Raw genomic sequence first — 20,713 nt, 5'->3', positions numbered from 1 at the left:
AAATAATGTATCTATATTGTAAGATGTTTATCTGGTTTATTCCGAAATGCAGGTTGTGATTTAATCAAATAATCCATTGTGTTCGGTCCTCATTATTCTTAATATAATCACATAATTTTGGGAAAAGAAGAATAAAAAAAAAATCGTTACATTTAGGATGCTATTATAAGAATTCTGAAAGCAAACAATTATTTTCCTATTAAAAGACAATACATTGAGAGATGATGTTGTGATAAATACTTCGATGGAAACCGAATCCTAACAAATCATAATAAAAACTCTCAATCTGTAGCGAATCTAACATCGACGCAGAATCAAGCATCTTGTCACAATAAACATCAAAAATTAAAATTCCATACGGAGCTGACATTGATCTTCACAGAAAAGCACCCAGAGAAATAACTTCGTTTGCAAAGTTGAGGTGAATATATTTTATTCAATTAAAATGTTTGTCTTGTTCATTTCATTTTGCTGAGTAGAATCGTTTTCCTTTTCAGGAGTTTTAATTAATTAGTTCATTTGAAAAGAACTACAATGAAGCCCCCCCATATCGCCTCGGTGCTGCAGTGCCCTCTGCTGGTCTTTTATTTTATTTTTTTTAAAACCGCAGTGTCCACTTGTGGTGACATTTAAGCGCCACAGCGCTCCCCGCTGGTCGCTTTTAGAACCGCAGGCCGGTAATTGGCTGCCGTGTGTGCACCACAACAGTGTGAGTGGCGCTGCCTCCTGTCACACATCCCCGCTGGAGCAGGAGAAGGAGCCGGAGCCGTGCCGACCGGTCCTCTGAGGGCAGAGCCGAGCCTGTGCGCCGATTTTCCGGGACGCTGACATCCTTGGGCGGCTGGCTGTTTTGTTGACGGACTTATTTCTTTTCCGATATGAGTCAGCGTAACCCAGCATTAAAGGTAAGGGAGATGCCGTGGGGGGACCGGGGCTAGCAGGCTAAATGGATGCTAGCAGCCACGTCGGGAGCGACGGTGAAGTAACTGTTAGTTACTGTTATCAACGCGGCCTTTCGACTCCCGTCATGGGAACAGTGAACGTGCTAACGCTGCTCCGCACGGCGTCGCGCACCGGGGACTGTTACCGGCGGGGGGGTGCGTCGCATGCGGGCCCTTGTTTCTGTAGATAACGCGATATTAGCCTGGTTAACTTTACATTGACATTGAGTTCTGGAGGAGCAACGTCACGCGCCGTGGCTCTGCAGCCTTTCCCGTCTATTAACCCGCATGTACATTTATGAGCAACGCATCGTCCAGACATCCACGAGACGGATCCCGTCGCGAGCTCCTGTCAAGTCTCAGCAGCGCGAGGCTCGGCGGCGTGCCGTGGTGCCTGCATGCGGACTGGGACAGGAGCGGGTTTAAATAACGGAATAACCGCACATGGGGACCGACCGGAGACTTGAAGCACATGTCATTTCGACGTCAGCTGCAGCTAAAACAAATACGGTCAGTGCACTACAGTGTGGCCGGGCAGACGGCAGGCTGGCCCGGGTTGTGCTATTGTTGTCTGCCGGGCTGGTGATCCGCACTGCCCATCTGTCACAAAAGAGACTTCTCCTGTTTGACCTGCTTACTGAAGGCGGCTGGCAGCGTCTGGGGAGGATTAACCCAGTGATGCACTGCGTGTACACACAAAGATGTTTTCTTCTTGTTTAAAAAAAACATAAAGGATACATGGTAACGTGGGAAAAGCCCCGCCTTTTAAATGACACTTTCATTCATGAATTGTGCCCCGTGCCTCGTGACGTGGCTCACCAGTCTCTCTGCAGTGGTTTGTGTGAGTAGATTCCAAACAATTCAATTTTTCCAGATAAATGACATTTTACTTTAATCACTGTCGGTTCATACTTGGAGAAACACACACGATCCGATTACAATTCTCTCTTGTGTCGTTAAAGGTTATTTGCAGAGCAGACATAGTCTATAGATACATCTTTACATGCCAGTTATACTATTAAAAGAGAACATGTAAACTTAAAGGCCTATATTTAATCATGTCTACTTTAGTTTACACTTCAGACACCTTTGAATACTGCATATACATATGCATCCACGAGTACTACTTTACTCAGTGCTAGGTGTTATTAGACTTATTGAAAGTATGATTAAAATTACACATGTAGTAGTTTTCTCCATGCAATGCTGATAGTTACAGGATGCATCAATGAATAAGGGACGTTTTGCAAGAGCAAACTTGTCAATAATGTTCAACATGGCAGTGTTTATTTTGTTTTAATCCACTTATATAATACCATTAAGTAAAAACTATCATCTATCCATCATTATATAAGTTATATGTGAAGTTTGGAGGGAAAAAATGGAAAATTCTGAGGTGAAAAGGCAGTCTACCCTCAACCTCACACATTTACATTCACACCTACACTCAAAGCAGGGATATACTTGCTGTTAGTTTTAACTACAACACAATACAGATGTACTTTTTTTTGTTTGTTTGTTTAATTAGTGAACAACCAGAATCATTCATCATGTAATATTGTATATTATATTATAGAATACATATGATTAGGGACAAATACATACACATCTATGTATAAGTTGGTCGTTGTATGTTTATGGAATTATTTCTCTCGCTCTGTAACTTAAATCCCACAAAGGCTCCCTTCACTTGTTACCTAATCTCCCCCTCTCCTCGGTCTCCGGCTCCTCTTTTTGTGTCGCTTCCAACAAAGTCACCCCACCAACCGGAGTACTGCCGGTCGTTGACCCCCGTCGAAAACCCCGGCTTCCCCTCATCTGGTGTGCGTTATCACCTGCTCCGCCCCAGACGCCGCAAGGAGACAAAGGCTCAGAGTTCATTCGCTCGTTGTTGGACATCAGTGAGACGGGATTAGGTTTTGCCAAGAGGCCGGCATGTCTGGCCTGTGGTTCACGGAGAGACGGAGCCGCGCTGACACACACAGTGTTTGGTGGCACAGCGTTCATTCATAAAGTGACTCACTAACCCATTTCCCCAACTCTCGCAGTGTTTTCAGTTGATTAACTTGGTCTCCTGACCGCCTGACTCCACATCTTCACTCACTCTTCTTCTTCTGTTTTTTTTTTTGTTAAATTGCTGATGTGCAAAAAGTGAGACAGGTGCATTAACATGTCATAATGATGCATGCCCATCATGGATTATTTAAGCTTGTTTGCACAGAGAGTAGTGTTCTTGAGAGGCTGAAGATGTTTTAGCGGTTTGTAATACAACCAAGTTTTTGGACCAGCTGGTTTTCAAAGTGCCGCCACATAAATAGCCTGCTTCTTATTAGGATTAGACAAATGAAACATCACGTCAAATAAATGATTAAAGCGACAAACTTGAGCCCTGAACTACAGGTTTCCATTTGTTCAGTCTTGCATTGTTGTGATGAATGCTCAAAACATTTGGCTTTAGATTATTGTCCGATGACTTTGGTGAGTTAAGCCAGTCAAACCTGAGCAACCTGGTCTCCAATAAATCAATCTCAGGTTAATAAATGATGCAGGTGGAGCTTCATCATCACAGACAGTGTAGCGACAATGCAGACAAGCAAACAGGACAACACAAACATGACAGCTGTGGTCATCCCGCAATGCAAAGGTTTGAGGGTTAAACGCCGTCTCCACCTGCGGAAAATGTGAGTCATTGAGTAAAAGTGCCGCGAGATGTCTTGCTTTACAGATTCATCACAAAAAAATGAACATACAATGGAAGAGCTAATCCGTCTTCTATTCCTCCGGTTCAACTCGGGTTGGCGTGGAACTAGAGCGCATACAAGATGACTGGAGGCAGAGAACCAGACAATCCTTCACTCGCCCCACCAGCTGCTGACGTCACCAATTCACTGACGATTGACGTGATTTATCGCAAACATTCCAAAGTTCCAAATATTTTTGCACGCGCTGAAATATATCTTAAGCCTTTTTAGTTTTCTTCTTTATGATTTGTTTTGAAGTCCTTCAAATGAAATAAATCATTTTTTCACAACAATGATAATAATGATGATACATATTATTTCATATTATGTTGCAATGTTACAATATTTTAGAAGATAAAGTTTGTTTAATATTTTTTTTTACCTTTTTTTTTTCTTAATCACAATCAAAATCTTTATAAATGCTTGAAACTATAGTTTCCTAAAACCTTGTGGCCATTACTAGCAGCACAACATCCAGGGTTTAGTACAAATAAATGCAATGCTTTCTGAAGAATTCAGTCATTCTGCTTAAAAAAAAAAAAAGAAGAAGAAAAAAACAACCTTGAGATGAAGGTCGATGCTACAAAACAATTCCATCTTTGTTTTTTCCATAAACCTGATCTCTGTTGACATATTGTGCTTCACAACATATTTAACCGTTTTTTTCCACAGCAATTCAAATACTGAGTGATAATCCATAACTTAAATGGCTGTAATATACTGTCTGGATGTATGTTGTTTTTGATTTGGTGCATTTCAAAAACTGAGTCGTGTCTCAAAATACAAATTCACACTTTTGTATTTTGTGTTATGCCAAACATCATTTTTATGCGTTTGTAACTCATTGAGACTAAATCCCAGTCTTGACCTGACTATTAATGGAAAGAAAAAGTTGGAAAGTCACTTGATTCTCAATTTTTAGAAAATCTGTTGTTGTTTATCTATTGAGTTTTGCATGCGGTCCACGTGTGGTCTGTTTAACTGTCATCCTTTGAAACGCTCGGTTTTTTTTGTTTTTTCTTTGTGGCCAGCTTGCCAGCTAGTGGTGTGTGTGAGATCTGGTGGGAGTTGAGAGGACAGCTGTGAACATGGAGCTGTCTGATGGCCTGTTGCTGCAGGTCAACAATGGAGAGCAGTGGTGCAACCGCTGGAAACATCCCAACGACGACTCGGTGAGCCACAGACCGCCGCTCGTCTTCGTGAGGCCGCATGCGCCGTGTCAGATCAGTATGGGTGCTTTTATGTGTTGAACGTTTGAGATGCTAATTCAAGTGTGTGTGTGTGTGTGTGCGTGTGCGTGTGTGTTTCCAGGACCGCAGCACCAGCCCTTCAGTCCTTCGCTGTGTTGCCAGCACATGGAAGGAGGGCCTGCTGAACCGGAAGAGGCCTTTTGTAGGTCGCTGCTGTCACTCCTGCACACCACAGAGCTGGGTAAAGTTACATTCTGCCTAATTAACTTTAACTTAATTTGCTGAGCTGTAATTATATGTTGGTTTTTTTTGCTTTTTACTGAAGATAAAATATCCAATAGGCAAGAAATCCAAGGTTGTTTGGGTTTTTTTTCCCCCCCTAAAAGTTTCCTATGTGTGTAAAAGTTGTATAAAGATGTCATGAAGTGAAGCAAACTGAACGACTTTGTGTAACTTGTCCTGTTTTTTCTTTGTACTGTTTTCATGTCTGCAGGAGAAATTATTTAACCCGAGTATTCCCTCTCTGGGACTGCGCAATGTCATCTACATCAATGAGACTCACACGAGGTAAGCACATGCAAATATCGTCTGCAGTTGAGCCTGATTTTTTTTGCACAGGTTTGCACAGAGCAGCCTTTACAAAATAGCTTTATAAATGTTGGGGCGTGTCGAGCTGTTGCACTTTCCGTAAGTCGCTGTGGTGTCGGACGGCTCATCCCACAGAAACCTGAAGAACCCTCCTGCGTGCTGGAGTCGGTACAGTTCAGACGGGGCGCTACAATAGTTTACAACCCGTGCATTGTAAATGCATCTTGACTCAAAAGGACCCATCTGTGAAACCTTGGAAAGATAGCCAGGTTGAATAATTTACAGTGTTTGTCAGTGGACACCGGACACGTGTGGATACATGCACACTCCACTGACTGCAGGCAAAAAAAAACAACAGGACGCCGTAATAACTCAACACAAAGAAATATTTAAAGGCTCACTACAATGTCCAGCCTAAGTGTTACCAATGACTGGTCATGGTTCAACTTGTATCGGGACTCTTGAGTCAGGAAGTACATTGTTCTCTCTTTCATTTATAGAAAACACTGCAAATTGAATTTGGATTTCAAATTTTCAAAGTTTTAGCTTTCGTCCACTATTACTGCAGCTTCAACGTTCTTAGATTCCACTTCTGTAGCTGCTTTCACCATTTCACTCTTAATTCTGAATTGCCAGTTTGAAGATCCCAAGAACAAGAAGGTAAAGATGTTTTACCGGTACATAAATGTTAAGTAAAATATTAGTAGAAAAATACTCAAGTGAGGTACAAAGGTCTGAAAAACCTACTTAAGTACATTGACTAAATGCAAATACTTGCTGGCCACCTCTGATTGGTCGACATTTCAGTCACAGTGGAATTAATCAAATAAATAATAATATAATCAGCTTTTATTCTGTCACAATTTAACTTAGCAAAGAAAGCTGAATTGAACACAGCTTAGAAAACTGAAAGTTTGAAGAGTTCGCCCATAAACCTGATATTAGTTTTGACCATTGATGCATAAAAGACGTTTTTTCTTTTCAGATTTCTTGTTAGATTCACACATTGTTGTGCACCGTGGTATCAGCACACACAGGCTCTATAATGGCTTTTACATCTGCCTGAATGATAAGAGTACACGTGCCACATCAATATGGGAATTGCACTCCAGACGAGAGTTGGTTTTTGTTTCAGGAGTTGAGTTGAGATCTGTGTAAATGTCATTATGAGTATAAATGAGAACGTTTTATTGTCGAACTGAATTGTTTTTTTGTTTTGTTGAAATATCTTTTAAAATGACTTTACTTCAAATACAATAAAACTTTTTATTTTACACACTTTTTTTCATCTCACCTCATGATTGTTTTTGCACTTCTCCCCATTATCATCGTTGCAAAAGCTATTTTTAATCCTTTCTGTACAGTGTTGGTTATCAGACATGGGGAATCAGTGAAAACGTTTTATTTGATCAGTTCAACACACGCTCGTGTTGTTTTATTTGATCTGCAGCGCATGCACCACATCTGACATGGGGCTCCATTATACCCATGTTGTTAAATGCATGCGTCTTTGTGTGCCCGTGTTTGCAGACAGCGAGGCTGGCTGGCTCGCAGGCTCAGTTATGTGCTGTTCGTCATGGAGCGAGACGTCCATAAAGACATGTTCACCCGGAACATGGTGGACAACGTGCTCAACAACAGCAAGTAGGTCCCAACATGATCGGAGACGTGTGAGGCAGTTGTCGTTAAAATTATGTGTTAAACATACAGGAAAAGAAGAAAAAAGAAAGTCTTTAGTAATAGTACCTGGAGATACAACAGTGATTCAAATCCCACTAAAAAACAAGCATACGTGAGTGTTTTTAAATGATTGTGTTTGTATGTTCCTGTTTCTTATTTTTGTTTTTTTCGTCCATTGCAGGGTGGAGACTGCTATTGTCAAAGTCGCCACAGACTCGGACGGCACCGGCAGCCAGTCTGCCAGAGAACTCAAAGCTGTCAGTAAAGTGAAGCAGAAAGCCAGGGCCTTCCTCCAAGAAATGGTGGCCAACATTTCCCCGGCTTTTATCAGGTACTGGCATTGTTTGCACCCCAGATCTCATCCTCTTTTTTTTTTTATGTACAGTAGTGTCCACAGTGCATTTAGCCACAGCTTGATTTGGTTTGTTTCTATTCTCCAAATTCACTTCCCGTTCTTGCTCAGGCTGACTGGATGGGTGCTGCTGAGGCTGTTTAATGGCTTCTTCTGGAGCATCCAGATCCACAAAGGACAGCTGGAGATGGTCAAAAAAGCCGCGACAGAGGTCAGACGACATGGTTTCTCACAGCCGGACACACGGTCCAAACAGCCACCAGACATGAACTATGAGCTATTCTAGTGTTTTATCATGGAAACAATGACCTACATTTTAGGTGATATTGTGAACATTTTGGAAAGTGAACCTACATCTCACCTCTAATATGTAGTGTTGTGTAATTTCTATACTTTTTGTGAAGGATTGTCTTTTTATATGATGCTAATTATTAGTTTTTTCATTATATCCTAATCCATAAATCGAGTTTATTTAAATGGCACATTTTAATAATTTTTTTTGGTGTATTTCACTTTTTTATGAAGGTTTTTTTAACGATAATTTTACTGTTTATAATGATCAATATTTATAAATGTATGTTTTATTAAAATCTGTATTTTTTTAAACATGAATGACATTTTTGTTTAATTGGTTTTCTTATAATTAATAATGAAAAATGTAGTTTATGATTTACTTTGTTTCATCCAACTATATTTTCCTTGTTTGATTTGAATTCAGTTTTAACACTCTGCCTACATATTCATGTGTCTATGTTTATTTAATATTTTCACTTTGAGTTACATTGTACTGCCTGAAATATGTTATACACATAAAGATCAGTTGATTGATGGTGCTGTCTGTTCTTATACATTTACTGTAAATTCAATAAATAGAAATATTATTGTCCAGGATCAGATTTCAGCTTGTTTAGTGAAACGCTGTCTTGTTATGTAACCTGTCGTTGCCTTTTCTTCTTCTGTCTTTCAGCAAAACGCGCCGATGGTTTTCCTCCCCGTTCACAAGTCCCACATCGACTACCTGCTCATCACGCTGATTCTCTTCTGTCACAATATCAAAGCCCCGCACATCGCTGCTGGAAACAACCTCAGCATCCCCATCCTCAGGTAAACAAGTAAACGAGGCCCCGTGTGAAGTTCACTCTCGTGCTCGCTGCTCTTTGTGAGTGGAAAGATCAGTGCAGTATCAGACGTGAGAGAAAATCCCCGGAAGCTCAGAAGAGAAATGAAAGCTGAACTCAGCAGCGAGACTCCAGGCATCCAACCGCACTGTACTTTCCAAACTTGTTTCCGTCTCGTCTGATCTTATGTACATGAGCACTTAAGAAAGTAGTGGAATTAAGATGTGTATAATTTTCGCTATACATCAACAGATTCTGTTTATATTTGTGCTCACAGATTACAATATTTGTGAAGAAAACTCGGGGGTAGATTGCCAGCTGGTTTTGTCTCACAGGCAGCATGTTTGATACTTGTGATTTAATTCAGTGGCACCGCTAAAACCACAGTAGACGGCTGTGATATTGATACAAGTCTTGCTTTGGTAGAAATGTCAGTTTGGAAGTCACCTGATGAGACGTTTGGTGTTTTCAGCACTCTGATCCGGAAACTGGGAGGATTCTTCATCCGAAGGAGGATGGAGGAGACTGGAGATGGGAAAAAAGACATTTTGTACAGATCGCTTTTGCATGCAGTAAGTTCATTTCAGCTTTAATTCTTACAGCAAGAACAGACTGCCTTAACATTTTTGTCTTTTTTTTTTTGTTTTGTTTTTTGCCTTGAGTGATGAATAACTTAATAATTTCTGTATAATTCTTGTTTAATGTTTTCTGATACAAAACTATAATTTAATTCATTTACCGGTAATATGTGGATATCTGGCTCAGATATGATGCTTGGAAGAAAGGAAATATAAAGAATTAAAGGGACAGTAAATAAATTGCTTGTTTTACCTCAAAATGACTAAAATGTTTTAAGTTGAGAATTGATAGTTTCAATTCACCTAAAAGTCACAGTTAAGTGACAAAAAGGCAAATCTGTGAATTCATTAATAGTTAATTGTGGATGGGCTGTAATTTCGCATCAATCCATCTGTCTTTTATATTTTTTTTTCACAACTGCTTTTCACAACTGCTTGTGGGGTGCAGCTCATCAGTCCAGACACAGACAATCACACACGGACAATTTAAGGTCAATTAACCTTAAACCCAAACACCCCACACAGAAAAGCCTTCCAGCCCAGGCTCAGACAGGCAGAAGTACTAACAAATACACTCTAAAACCTGAACATGGAAAAAAAAATATCAAAAATGTTTGGAATCAAATTAATTGAGGTCATGTAATGAATATCTGAGACCTTGCTACAAAGCAAGGAGTAAAATGGATGGTGGGAGGATGAATTCTGCTCTCCTTGTGGATTTCATGACCTCAGAGCCATTAAGGCACATTCTTTTCACTGATAATATCACATTTGGTCATGTGGAAACTGGTCGGTATGCTTCATCGTTCAAAACAGCTAAAAAATGTAAAAAAGAATCATGAAGCAGCATTTTTTTTAATGCTCTCCTGGCTTAGCTCAGAGAAGTAGAACACTCAGACAGTTTTGAGAAATGGCTGAATGTGTATTTTTATGCATTTCATTTCATTAACCTACTGCTGTGAATTGTGATTTTAATGCTGACTAGGCAGCTTTAAAATAGAATACTTAGACCTTTTTTCATTCCTCAGCCTCTGTCGGTAACTATTTTTATTTTGGGTGTCGCTCTGTGTTTATAAAGGGCTACCTTTATATAATGATTATATATTTGTGAGTTTATAATGGCTTGGTGAGTCTGAACTTAAAACTCTTTAAGGTGATAATTTTTAGTTTATAGCTGAGGAAAGAGTTGAGGAGAAAAACGTGCTGTGGGTTGAGCCAGTAAGACGACTTGGAATTGTCAGCCCAAGATAAGGGTTATCAGTTGAATGCAGGAACATGCCTGTAGAAAAGATAAACTACATTTTATTCCGCTGTCCCAACATAACTGGACCAGACAACGTATACAAGTTTACCAGTGCAGTTGGGAAAAGCACTCAAAGTAATTTAGTAATGCAGTTGATTAGATTTTAATCTGAAAGGCCAATGTCACTGACTATAGCTTGTGCCTTTGAAGGAGGCACGCGCTATAAAATGCCACGTGTAGCTTTATATTCCTCATGAAGCCAACGCTGGACGTCTGCCCGCTTCACGCACACACGCCACAGAGTCTATTTCCAGACAGGCGCTCTCTTCTGAAAAGTCTGCATAGCGAGAGACAGCTGTCCTGTCGTCAGCAGTATTTCATTACACAGCAGGACCAGTTCAGTACGTGTCCGAACTCCCTGCAGCGTACGTCGAGGGTCAAACCGTTATCGACACCGCTTATTGTTAAACCTGAATTCAGGCTTCGTACTCAAGCACGTCCTTGACTTCACTTTGACTCTCAACCTGTTAATGAAGCCAGTTTTCTGAGGTATTTTCACTCAAATTGAATTATCACCAAAAAGCCGAACAGCGTTTCCGTCCGCCGTCGGCTCGTTTGTCGCAGTCCCGACACACCTTTGTCTCATCCGTCTCACGCCCTCTGTTTCATCAATCTCCCTCCAGTACACGGAGGAGTTATTGCGGCAGCAGCAGTTTCTGGAGGTCTACCTGGAGGGCACGCGCTCCCGCAGCGGCAAGCCGTCGACGGCGCGCGCGGGCATGCTGTCCATCGTGGTCGACACGCTGTGCACAGGCGCCATCCCAGACGTGTTAGTGGTGCCGGTCGGCATCTCCTATGACCGCATCATTGAGGGCAACTACAACAGTGAACAGCTGGTAAGTTCTTAGATGGTGTTGGTTGATTTAGAATTCGTGACTTCAGATGGTTCTGACACAGTTGACACCTTTGTTTCAGCCTGTCTGACAGTTTTGTCGTGAATTGTGATGATTGTCAAGACGAACTGACTCAAACTGCTCTGTCTCGCAAAGGGCAAGCCGAAGAAGAACGAGAGCTTGTGGGGAATCGCATGTGGAGTGTTCAGGATGCTGAGGAAGAACTACGGCTGCGTCCGTGTCGATTTCAACCAGCCCTTCTCTCTGAAGGTCATTTATAAATCTGATCAACTTTGCATCATGTAAACACTTATGACTGATCGGGTTGGGGATGTCAACACAATACATTATGAATAGAAAAATGAATTGTTGGATTTCTATTATTCATCAGCACTCTCTTGAAACTGACCCTCTTCTTTGTCCGATGCAGGAGTACCTGGACACCCAGAGGAACCGGCACATACCACCACCGGTGTCCCTGGAGCACACCTTAATGCCCACCATTATCTCTGCACAGTAGGTGCAATCGCACACTTTCTCCATGTCGTCACCTCTGTAACCTCCGCAGCTGTCCAGCTGTCCAGTACACAAACAAGATTGCTTGTTTTCACCAGACCCCGTGAAATCTCCATGTCCAAATATTTAGCCCCTGCTGCTTCTCCACGGCTCGGTTTGTTATTTGGCATCAGAGAACAGCAGTTAGCATTGTAAACACTGAAGGGTTACTTCAGTTCAGTGTCTTTTGTTTAGTTCACAGAGGCAGATGCAGGCCATCCCAGATGGATCCCAGTCACAAGTGCAGAACTTCGAACCCTTTAGATAAAAGCTAGAATAAATGCTGGAGATTAGCTGATTTTTCTCACGATAATGCTGCAGATTTTGAATTGTACTGTCTTAAGTATTCATAGTAGTTTTCATCCCAACTCTGTTTTATTCTCTCTTGTATTTTTAATGCACTTTTAAAGGAATTTGTATTGTTCTACGTGTACTCACAACTCCCTTCCCTCGTGCTGCATTATTCATTATAATTCTTTGACCTTGAGTGGGCAGGACCCGGGTTCACCCGGTTTGCACAAGAAAGGCATCCAGCAGAAACAAACAAAGTCCACATCGCAAGTTGCGATAACTTGCTGTGCTGACCGATTGTAAAAAAAAAAAAAAAAAAGGGAAAAAAAAGCACTCAAATAGAAACACTCAGTCATATATTCCATATAAGCCCTTGGCCCTTGCTGAACAGCCGAGGCGGTGAGCTGGCACAGTGTTTGTTTTAACATGCAGACAGTCTTAAATCATCCATACGACCAGTGAGACACAATAAACCTCATGTGTCGTGTCACTGGTGTGTTTGCAGGCCTGATGCTCAGATGTTCGAGGGGCAGGAGGAGGAGCAGATGAACCGAGAGCTGCCTGATGACATCTTCAGACGACAGCTCATTACCAACCTGGCCAAGCACGTTCTCTTCAGTAAGGAAATCACCACCACACAAATGCAAACCGCAGGAAAGTAGCTTTAATTAACAGATCAACCGATGTTTTGACATTCTTCAATTTGTATCCAAATCTGACAAATCGTTGCTGTGTCATCCAGCCAGTGTTTCCTACTGTGGTTCTTTCATCTTTCTTAATGTGGCGGAGTCTCGCTTTTCCATCCAGTGTTAAAGGTGCTCCCGCTTTGAACAGCAGCGCTCATGAAATCCTACCCATCACGCTGCCTCTTGTAACTGAAATCCACCACAGCATCATGCAGCATCACTCCGTCTGCTCCACATCACTCAGGGTGTTTTGCCCCAGGGTAGCACTCTGCAAACCGGTTCTCCCCAGCTCACTGAGTTGAGCCCTTTTCTTTTTTCTTTTTTTTTTTTTTCCTCCTCCTCCCCACAGCCAATCAGAGAGCCTCCAGATGGATGGCATGTTGTTTTTAGCCAATAGGGAGACGGGGAGGATAGACATGCAGAGGAGGAGAAGAATGCAGGACCAGTTTTTAGTGTTCACTAGTGTTTGACACCTCTGAGCTTTTACTGTGGTGGAGATGGCCTGTAGTAACCTGAGGCTTCACACAAATACAAATACATTTTTAATCTATGTAGTAGTTCTTTGCTGGTTTGAAGTCATACTTAGAATTAGAAGTGTGCATCTATAAATCTAACTTCATCTATGATATAGATATAGATGAAGTTAGATATGGAACTGGACTATTGCACATTTTATTACACAACTCCATAAATATATCGGTCAGTTACATTTGCGTCACCTTGTATTTCTATTTTTAATCGATTGCTCTATACATCCTTTCTGTGTTTCCATCCACAGCGGCGAACAAATCATCAGCGATCATGTCCACCCACATCGTGGCCTGTCTGCTCCTGTACAGACACAGACAGGTATGTTTTCCTCCTTGTCATATTTTTTTACCTCCTGTACATCCCATCTCATTAAAAAAAAAGATCTGCTTTGTAATATTGGAAATCTTTCAAATGCACATGTTCCTGCGCTATAGTGGTGGTCTCCTGCCCTCTACAGGCAAACTGGTGGAACTGCATAGCAGTGAAAAAAGAAATGATATCTATGTCAAGGGATCACAAAGAAAAATGTTAAGCTATATTTAATGATTTTGACTGACTGAATCTGAACTGTAAGGACTTTGCGAAGTCGCCGCTTCTTTAATTTACATTTCCAAGCTGGTGTCTCTCCGTTTCCCAGGGGGTAGTGCTGTCCAAGCTCGTGGAAGACTTCTTCAACATGAAGGAGGAAATCCTCGCTCGTGACTTTGACCTGGGTTTTTCCGGGAACTCGGAGGACGTGGTCATGCGTGCTCTGCACCTCCTGGAAAACTGCGTCAACGTGACCAGCGGCTCCAACCGCAACGGGGAGTTCACCATCGCACCCAGCCAAACTGTCCCCGCGCTGTTTGAGCTCAACTTCTACAGCAATGGCCTTTTCCATGTCTTTATTTCAGATGTAATCATCGGTAAGTTGATCCAACAGAGACGAGTTGAGTTATATGTAGAAAGGAAAATGGATGGTTGAATTACTATTATTATCATGTTGTTGAACTGCAGTGTTATTTGCTGTTGATCAAGTCTGAATTTAATTTCAGCAGCACCATCAGTCCAAGGTGAGGTTAATTTATATCCTCTCTTTGCCTTCAGCCTGTAGCATCTTGTCCCTGCAGCGAGAGTTGGTCCTGGAGTCAGAGTGTGATCAGCAGCCCGGTGGTCCCAGTAGTCTCCTTCTCAGTCAGGAGCGACTCCTCCGTAAGGCTGCTGGTCTCTCTCACTTCCTCATCAATGAGGTGGCTGTAGCACCAGTAAGTCCCACAACCCTGCCACTGTGTGTCCATCAAGTACAGGACTTCTGTCACTGTCAGTCTGCTGAAATATAGAATCATGTTTTAACCTTTTAACATATAAAGTCAAAGTATTTTAACCACCTTCCTAATATGTTGCATGTTGTCCATCACGTTTTAGGCATGTGGTCATAATGTTATGGCCTATCTGTCTCCATGCACACTGGTTCTACTGTGCACACCTTGGAACTTATTTCTTCCTGTTCTTTTTAAATACAAATCCTGGTAATGTGCTCCCTGTTACACAGCCCTGTCAGACCATTTACCAGGTTTTACACGACGCAGTGACCCGGCTGATCCAGTATGGAGTTCTGTACGTGGCAGAGGTGAGCTAATGAACACAACACCGGCAAACTGGCAGCACCCATTGAAACTAATGCAGGAAGGTCACATGACGTCATTTATGTGTGTTTAAATGCGGATAAATCAGGAGGACCAGGAGGAACTGAGTCCGAGCCCCACAGACGAACCCTGGCCCAAGAAGTTCTCTGAGCCACTTTCTTGGAGAAGTGACGAAGAAGATGAAGATAGCGACTTTGGGGAGGAGCAGAGAGATCGCTACCTTAAGGTTAACATTGTTAATACTCCGTGAAAAGAATGTTTCCTCCGCCGTGAGACACGCAAAAAGGGAATTATTTCATTGATTTGCTCTCGTTTGCGTGCGTTCATCTCTCAGGTCAGCACTTCTGCAGAGCACCAGGAGTTCTTCGTCTTCCTCCAGCGACTGCTCAGCCCCGTGCTGGAGGCCTACAGCGGGGCTGCAATCTTCGTCCACAGTTTGAGTCAGCCCATGGCCGAGTCCGAATACACCCAGAAGCTCTTCAGATACCTGCTCACTCGCACCGAGAGAGAAGTGGCTGCTTACGGTAAGACATGACGCCTTATTCCATTGACTCTAATGTCTACAGATGACCTGCAATTCAACATTTACTTTTATGGATTATAAGTAGTTGACAGTACTTTGTGTATTCTACTGTGATACTTTGGAAATGATGCATGTACAGTAAATCTCTCAGTACGAACTAAACTACATAAAATAGTAAGATATTTTTTTAAAGAACATGCACTTGTGGGATGAGCAGCAGAGTTGAGTTTGTGAGAAATTTACCCGATGCTCTCGTCTTCCTATTGACTCTTGGTGCTGTTCGCCCACCGGCAGCCCAGACCTCAGCCCCGATACACACGCCTGAGTTTGAAACAATTGATGGTTAAAGAATGAGATCTAGAGAAAGCCAAATATGTCCTCATCAGATTCAAGCGCATTTGTAAGTAATGGACCGGGAAAGTATCAGGTCCTGCTAACCATCAAGCTAAGAAGGTTAGACCGAGACTAAAAATGAGAACATCCCCAACGTAAACCTTTAAACTGAATGGTGTGTGTGTGAGGAGGCGAATGGCCACCACACACTCCTGTGACTCCTCCAGTATGTCTTCAGACTTCATCTCATCCACAAAACACACCAAACAAGAGGCAACAGCAAAGAAAAGCTGTCTGAGATTAATAACCGCAGCCTACATTCTCAGCTCCGCTGCTCTTCTAGAAAGTGCATGTCAAGGGGGAACATTAAAGCTTTCCACTGGTATAGGTTTATTGCCAAGAATCAAACACGTCTTCACTTTTAAGAATGTGCACATCTCAGTTATCTGTGATTTTTATCTCTCTGAGTACATTATTGTGCTCTCTTGCAGGTGAAAGTGCAACACATTACCTGGTTAAGAATACAGTGAGGACATTCAAAGAGCTCGGGGTAAGTGTGCATGAAGTAGGAAGTATCGGCTCGCCATGTTTAATTTGAGCAGACTTAACTTGTTTCACAGACAAAATAATCTCAACTGATATTGGCCCTTCATCCTCATCATCCAACAAGCTCATCTTAGATCTTACAAACTGAGTAATCAGTGTGAAGTCCAGGTTTACAATAGAATAGAATAGAATATAGAGTCATTGTTTCAGAAACAAACAATCAAGTAAATGTGCAGCTCCACCTGACCAAGTGAAATAAATACAAAAATACATTAAAAAAAAAAAATCAACTTCATGGCATCTAAATGTGTTGTGATGTTTTGGAAACAGTGTGTGCTAATTATGGAAGTGCTGCTTATGTTTCCATCTCAATTCTTCTCTTGCAAGAAATAACGAAGACCGACTGCTACTCTGCCATCTTGTGGCTGAAAATAGACTCACTTTGATAAAAACGACTTCTTTTTCTGAGTCGCTCATAATGTGTGGATTTAGGTGGATTTTCTGAGGAGCACCAACGTAAAAAAAAACAGCTCCCATGTTTATAATTCTACCTTGTTTGGCTGCTATATTATTCTATACATTGTTTCTTTATATCCACAGATTCTTTCCAACACACACACACACCTTCCATTAAACTACAAAGGTGCTGATGAGTCCCTTTAAATCTCGCAGCACCTGCACAGTGTTTGATTGTTGGACACTGTAATCCTTCATGTGTGTTGTCAACCTGTCCGCCGCGTCTTGTGTTTGTACCTGCAGGTTCTGAAGGAAAGAAGAGACAACAAAGTGACGACGGTGGAGTTAAGCAGCACCTTTCTACCTCAGGCCAATCGGAACAAGCTCCTGCAGTACATCCTCGGCTTCACCCTGCTGTGACCGGGACTCCTTTCACACCACAGGCTCCTTCCAATGAACAAGGGCTTCTACTGGTTACTTCTAAACAATCCCAGGTGCTACTCTGTGGAAAGCTTTACCAGGAAGTGCCTTCTTATGAAAAAAAAAAAAAAAACCCGCTAGCTGTTAGCCGTTAGCTGGAAGAGACTTGAAGCCAGTCTTCCTTTCTCTCTTTTTTTTGGTTTTTCTTGTTCCACCCTCTGACTTTCTGAACTGTGCAGCTGACAATCGATATCACGTCCAGATGATATCGATCTGTGCTGAGGTACCTCCAACAATCACCCGTCTTCTGTGTGTGTGCGTGTGTGCGTGCGTGCGTGTGTGCGTGTGTGTGTGTGCGCGTGTGTGCGCTTCACCAGTAAAAGTCAAAAGATTTTCATTTGACTGAATTTTGAGGAAACTATGTTCAAGCAGGTCAGAAATGTAACACTTTTACAGCAGTCCGAACAGAACAAGCTGCCTTTCGTCTATACAAGTCAACGAGAAAATTATGCATAGTAACAAATTGTAAACAACAACAGAGCCTTTTTTTTTTTTTTTTCTGTTAACACTTTCTGCTCCCGTGTAGAGTCGTCCTCTCTTTAGCACTCATGAATATCATACAAAAAACAAGTAAACATGTCAAACTGTAGTTAGATGACATTGTGCAAACAAATGTCTGTACATAAGTGACCAAGCGTTTCTCCTCGAGGCTGCGTTTAGGAACAGGCACTCGAGAGTTATATGACTTCTCACTTACCAGAAATATGTACATATCCAAATTTTCTTGGAGTAAAGGAAAAAAAAAAAAAAAAAAAGACCTCCTTCCTGCAAGTGAAGGTCGGATAGTCTGTACAGTTGCTGATTTGACATGTGTGACCATTTAGCAGACAAAAAATATCTCCTGAGCAGATGTGAGATGTACGTGGTCTCAAATTACACACATGCATAGTTAAGTGCGTTCATACTACTGATATCTAAGTGCGTTCACTGACATTTCTTTCAAGCGCCGACGTAAAGCCATTTCAATTCCTTGTACTTTTCAGAGAGTGTTCAGACGTCGCTCACCAACAAGCTCCGGACGTTTCAGGGAAAGCTGAGTCGTTTGAATTATCGCGGCTTTTTTCCTTCGCAGCGCCGCTGCTGAGCGTGTTGAAGCCAGAAAGTACAGCACAGTGTGGTAAAAATACACCTCGTATATCCACTTTGTAATCTGGTTGAGAAGGTCACGTCTTCACAGGATTATTTATGTGAACACAATGGTTCCAGTAACATTTATAGGATAGTTTTCATTAAATGCAAATAAGCCTCAAATTGTTAAACATAGATAATCAACATCTTTTCTTAATTTTCTAAATGTTTCACTTTTTACTTTTTTATCATTTCTTTTATATTCATACATGCCCAAGTTCTTTTTTTTTTTTTTTATAAATTCTCCCATCACACTTTTTTTTTTTATTTTCTTGCAGTATGTCCACATTTATTCTCACAAAAAAACAAGAAGATTTAAAAAAAAGAAAGAAAAAAAACAAAACGAGCCAAAAATGACAAAATCAAGCTTATTCTGCATTTTGTATTTCAACTTCTTCACATTTTAATGTTGAAATCAAAATTTTTAATAATCCAGAAACAGCCTTTTGTGTCGTCACACTTCATACAATTATCCTGAAGCTTCACACTATTTTTATGATTTAGTTATGTGGGCTTCATTATAGCGAAATGTGAAAATGTGTTTGCAGAACTAATTAATTTACTTTCATGGAGTCTCTTGTAAAGAAACCTCATTCTAGGGTTTTTTATTTGTTTGTTTTTTAATCCCATAAGATACACAGTAAAAGTTGCTCAAAAATGTCTCTGTCTTGAATGAAAAAGCAAAGCCACACTGTGCTGCATCGGTGCGTTTGAGGGACGAACAGCAAGTTTATTTTGTAGATGTTCAGAGCACAGGAAGTGAACGTCGAGGTGTTTGAACGTCAGACAGCAGAGAGGAGGTACGGACAGGTTAAAGGAAGTCGAATGAATCTGAGCCGCGTCGTGCGACGACGCTTTTACTATGAGGGGTGTGAAGCGATACGCATTTGTACAAATGTTTATGCTGCAAGTCTTTGTGACGATGGTTGACGATGTTGTTAAAATACATTTGAATGCTTTTTTTGTTTGTTTGTTTTTGTTCCTGTTCATACCGTTTTTTTTATTTATTGTAATAAATCTGCATATTTTCATGCAATTTCTAGAATCTGTGGTTCTCAAAGTGTGAAGCGGGATGAAATTGAAATTTCAGTCATTTTTGAGAAGAAAATCAACATTTTGAGGGTAAAATTCTGAGTTATTTGATTAAATCACACATGCTAACAAATGAACTGCTAGCTGTTAGTGCAAAGCTATTAGTGTGACAGCAGTTCCAGAGTTTATATAAAAACCTTTCAAACAAAGTGAAAAACATGAGAAAGTCTGTCCCTCCCACGCTTTGAGGACCCCTCACATGAACAAGGTTAGGTTTTTTTTTTTTTTTTTTTTGTGGACGAGCAGAGAGCCGTGCTCCTGAAATGGAAACGTGTTGATACGGAAACTCTCCACGAAGCCGCCAAGTTCAAAACCACTTCACGTACTGTACTGCATGTTCCCTCCAGTCGCCTTCAAGCATCATTCAACTGTGTGTGTGAATAATTCTGAAGAGAGATGTAGTTGTACGTGTAGGAGATGATGATTTTTTTTTTGTTACCTCTTGAATGTATCTCGTGTCCCTGAAGAAGGTCAATGTGATATTGTAGAATACTTGATGAACTCTTGATGATGACATTCTAGTTTTTACGAACTGCTCGTGGGAGTTGTTGACATCCATGTGCTACTTCAGCTGCATTAACAACATCCCACTAATCTATGTAATGTTGTAGGTTTAAAAAAAAATAACAAACAAACAAACAAAAGAGAGAGAAAACGTTGCCTGTGTCTGGGGAGCAGGTGCCTTTTTAATGCACTCTAGTGTTTTGTTTTGGGTTTTATTTTTTTGTGTGGTTTTTTTTTCTTTCTTTTTCTTGCATGTTACAGTTACTTCATGTGAAATCCTAATGAACACTGTAGATTGTAACTTAAAAAAAAAAAAAATTACACAAATGAAAGAATGTGTTATTATGAGAAGAATCACCAGCTACTAAATTCAAGTGTCACTTTTCTGTTCTTGCTAGTGAAGCACAATTGGCATTATTAGAATTTGTTTTTCAATAAATTAATGATAGATTAACGATGATTCGATCTTTTTGTTTGCTTGTTTGCTCCTGGGAACGTCACAGTGAAGGTTTCGGGCAGTAATCTTCTGCTTTTCTTGACATAAACGCCATTATTGTATTTGGACCATTTGGCCCCACATTTAATGATATATACTGCGAATCATTAAAAGTAGTCAAGCATATGTGAAATGTATCCAAA

General features: G+C 41.1%; 1 protein-coding gene across 1 annotated transcript; it reads left to right on the top strand.

The window, feature by feature from the left end:
• Positions 1–762: 762 nt before the first annotated feature.
• On the top strand, positions 763–20,520 carry gpam (glycerol-3-phosphate acyltransferase, mitochondrial). Its single transcript, XM_080516655.1, has 21 exons — positions 763–905; positions 4,714–4,854; positions 4,994–5,113; positions 5,366–5,439; positions 6,991–7,104; positions 7,322–7,471; positions 7,604–7,703; positions 8,460–8,596; positions 9,083–9,182; positions 11,115–11,327; positions 11,481–11,594; positions 11,755–11,840; positions 12,676–12,788; positions 13,635–13,705; positions 14,025–14,292; positions 14,474–14,631; positions 14,919–14,996; positions 15,101–15,238; positions 15,347–15,536; positions 16,360–16,418; positions 17,174–20,520. Exons 2-21 carry the CDS (start codon positions 4,771–4,773, stop codon positions 17,288–17,290), a joined length of 2,484 nt encoding a protein of 827 aa, XP_080372781.1. The 5' UTR covers positions 763–905; positions 4,714–4,770; the 3' UTR covers positions 17,291–20,520.
• The last annotated feature ends 193 nt before the right edge of the window (positions 20,521–20,713 follow it).

Source organism: Blennius ocellaris (genome assembly GCF_963422515.1).
Source record: "Blennius ocellaris genome assembly, chromosome: 21".
In the NCBI taxonomy this organism is placed as follows: Eukaryota; Metazoa; Chordata; class Actinopteri; order Blenniiformes; family Blenniidae; genus Blennius; species Blennius ocellaris.
This window is presented reverse-complemented; position numbering and strand designations above follow the sequence as displayed.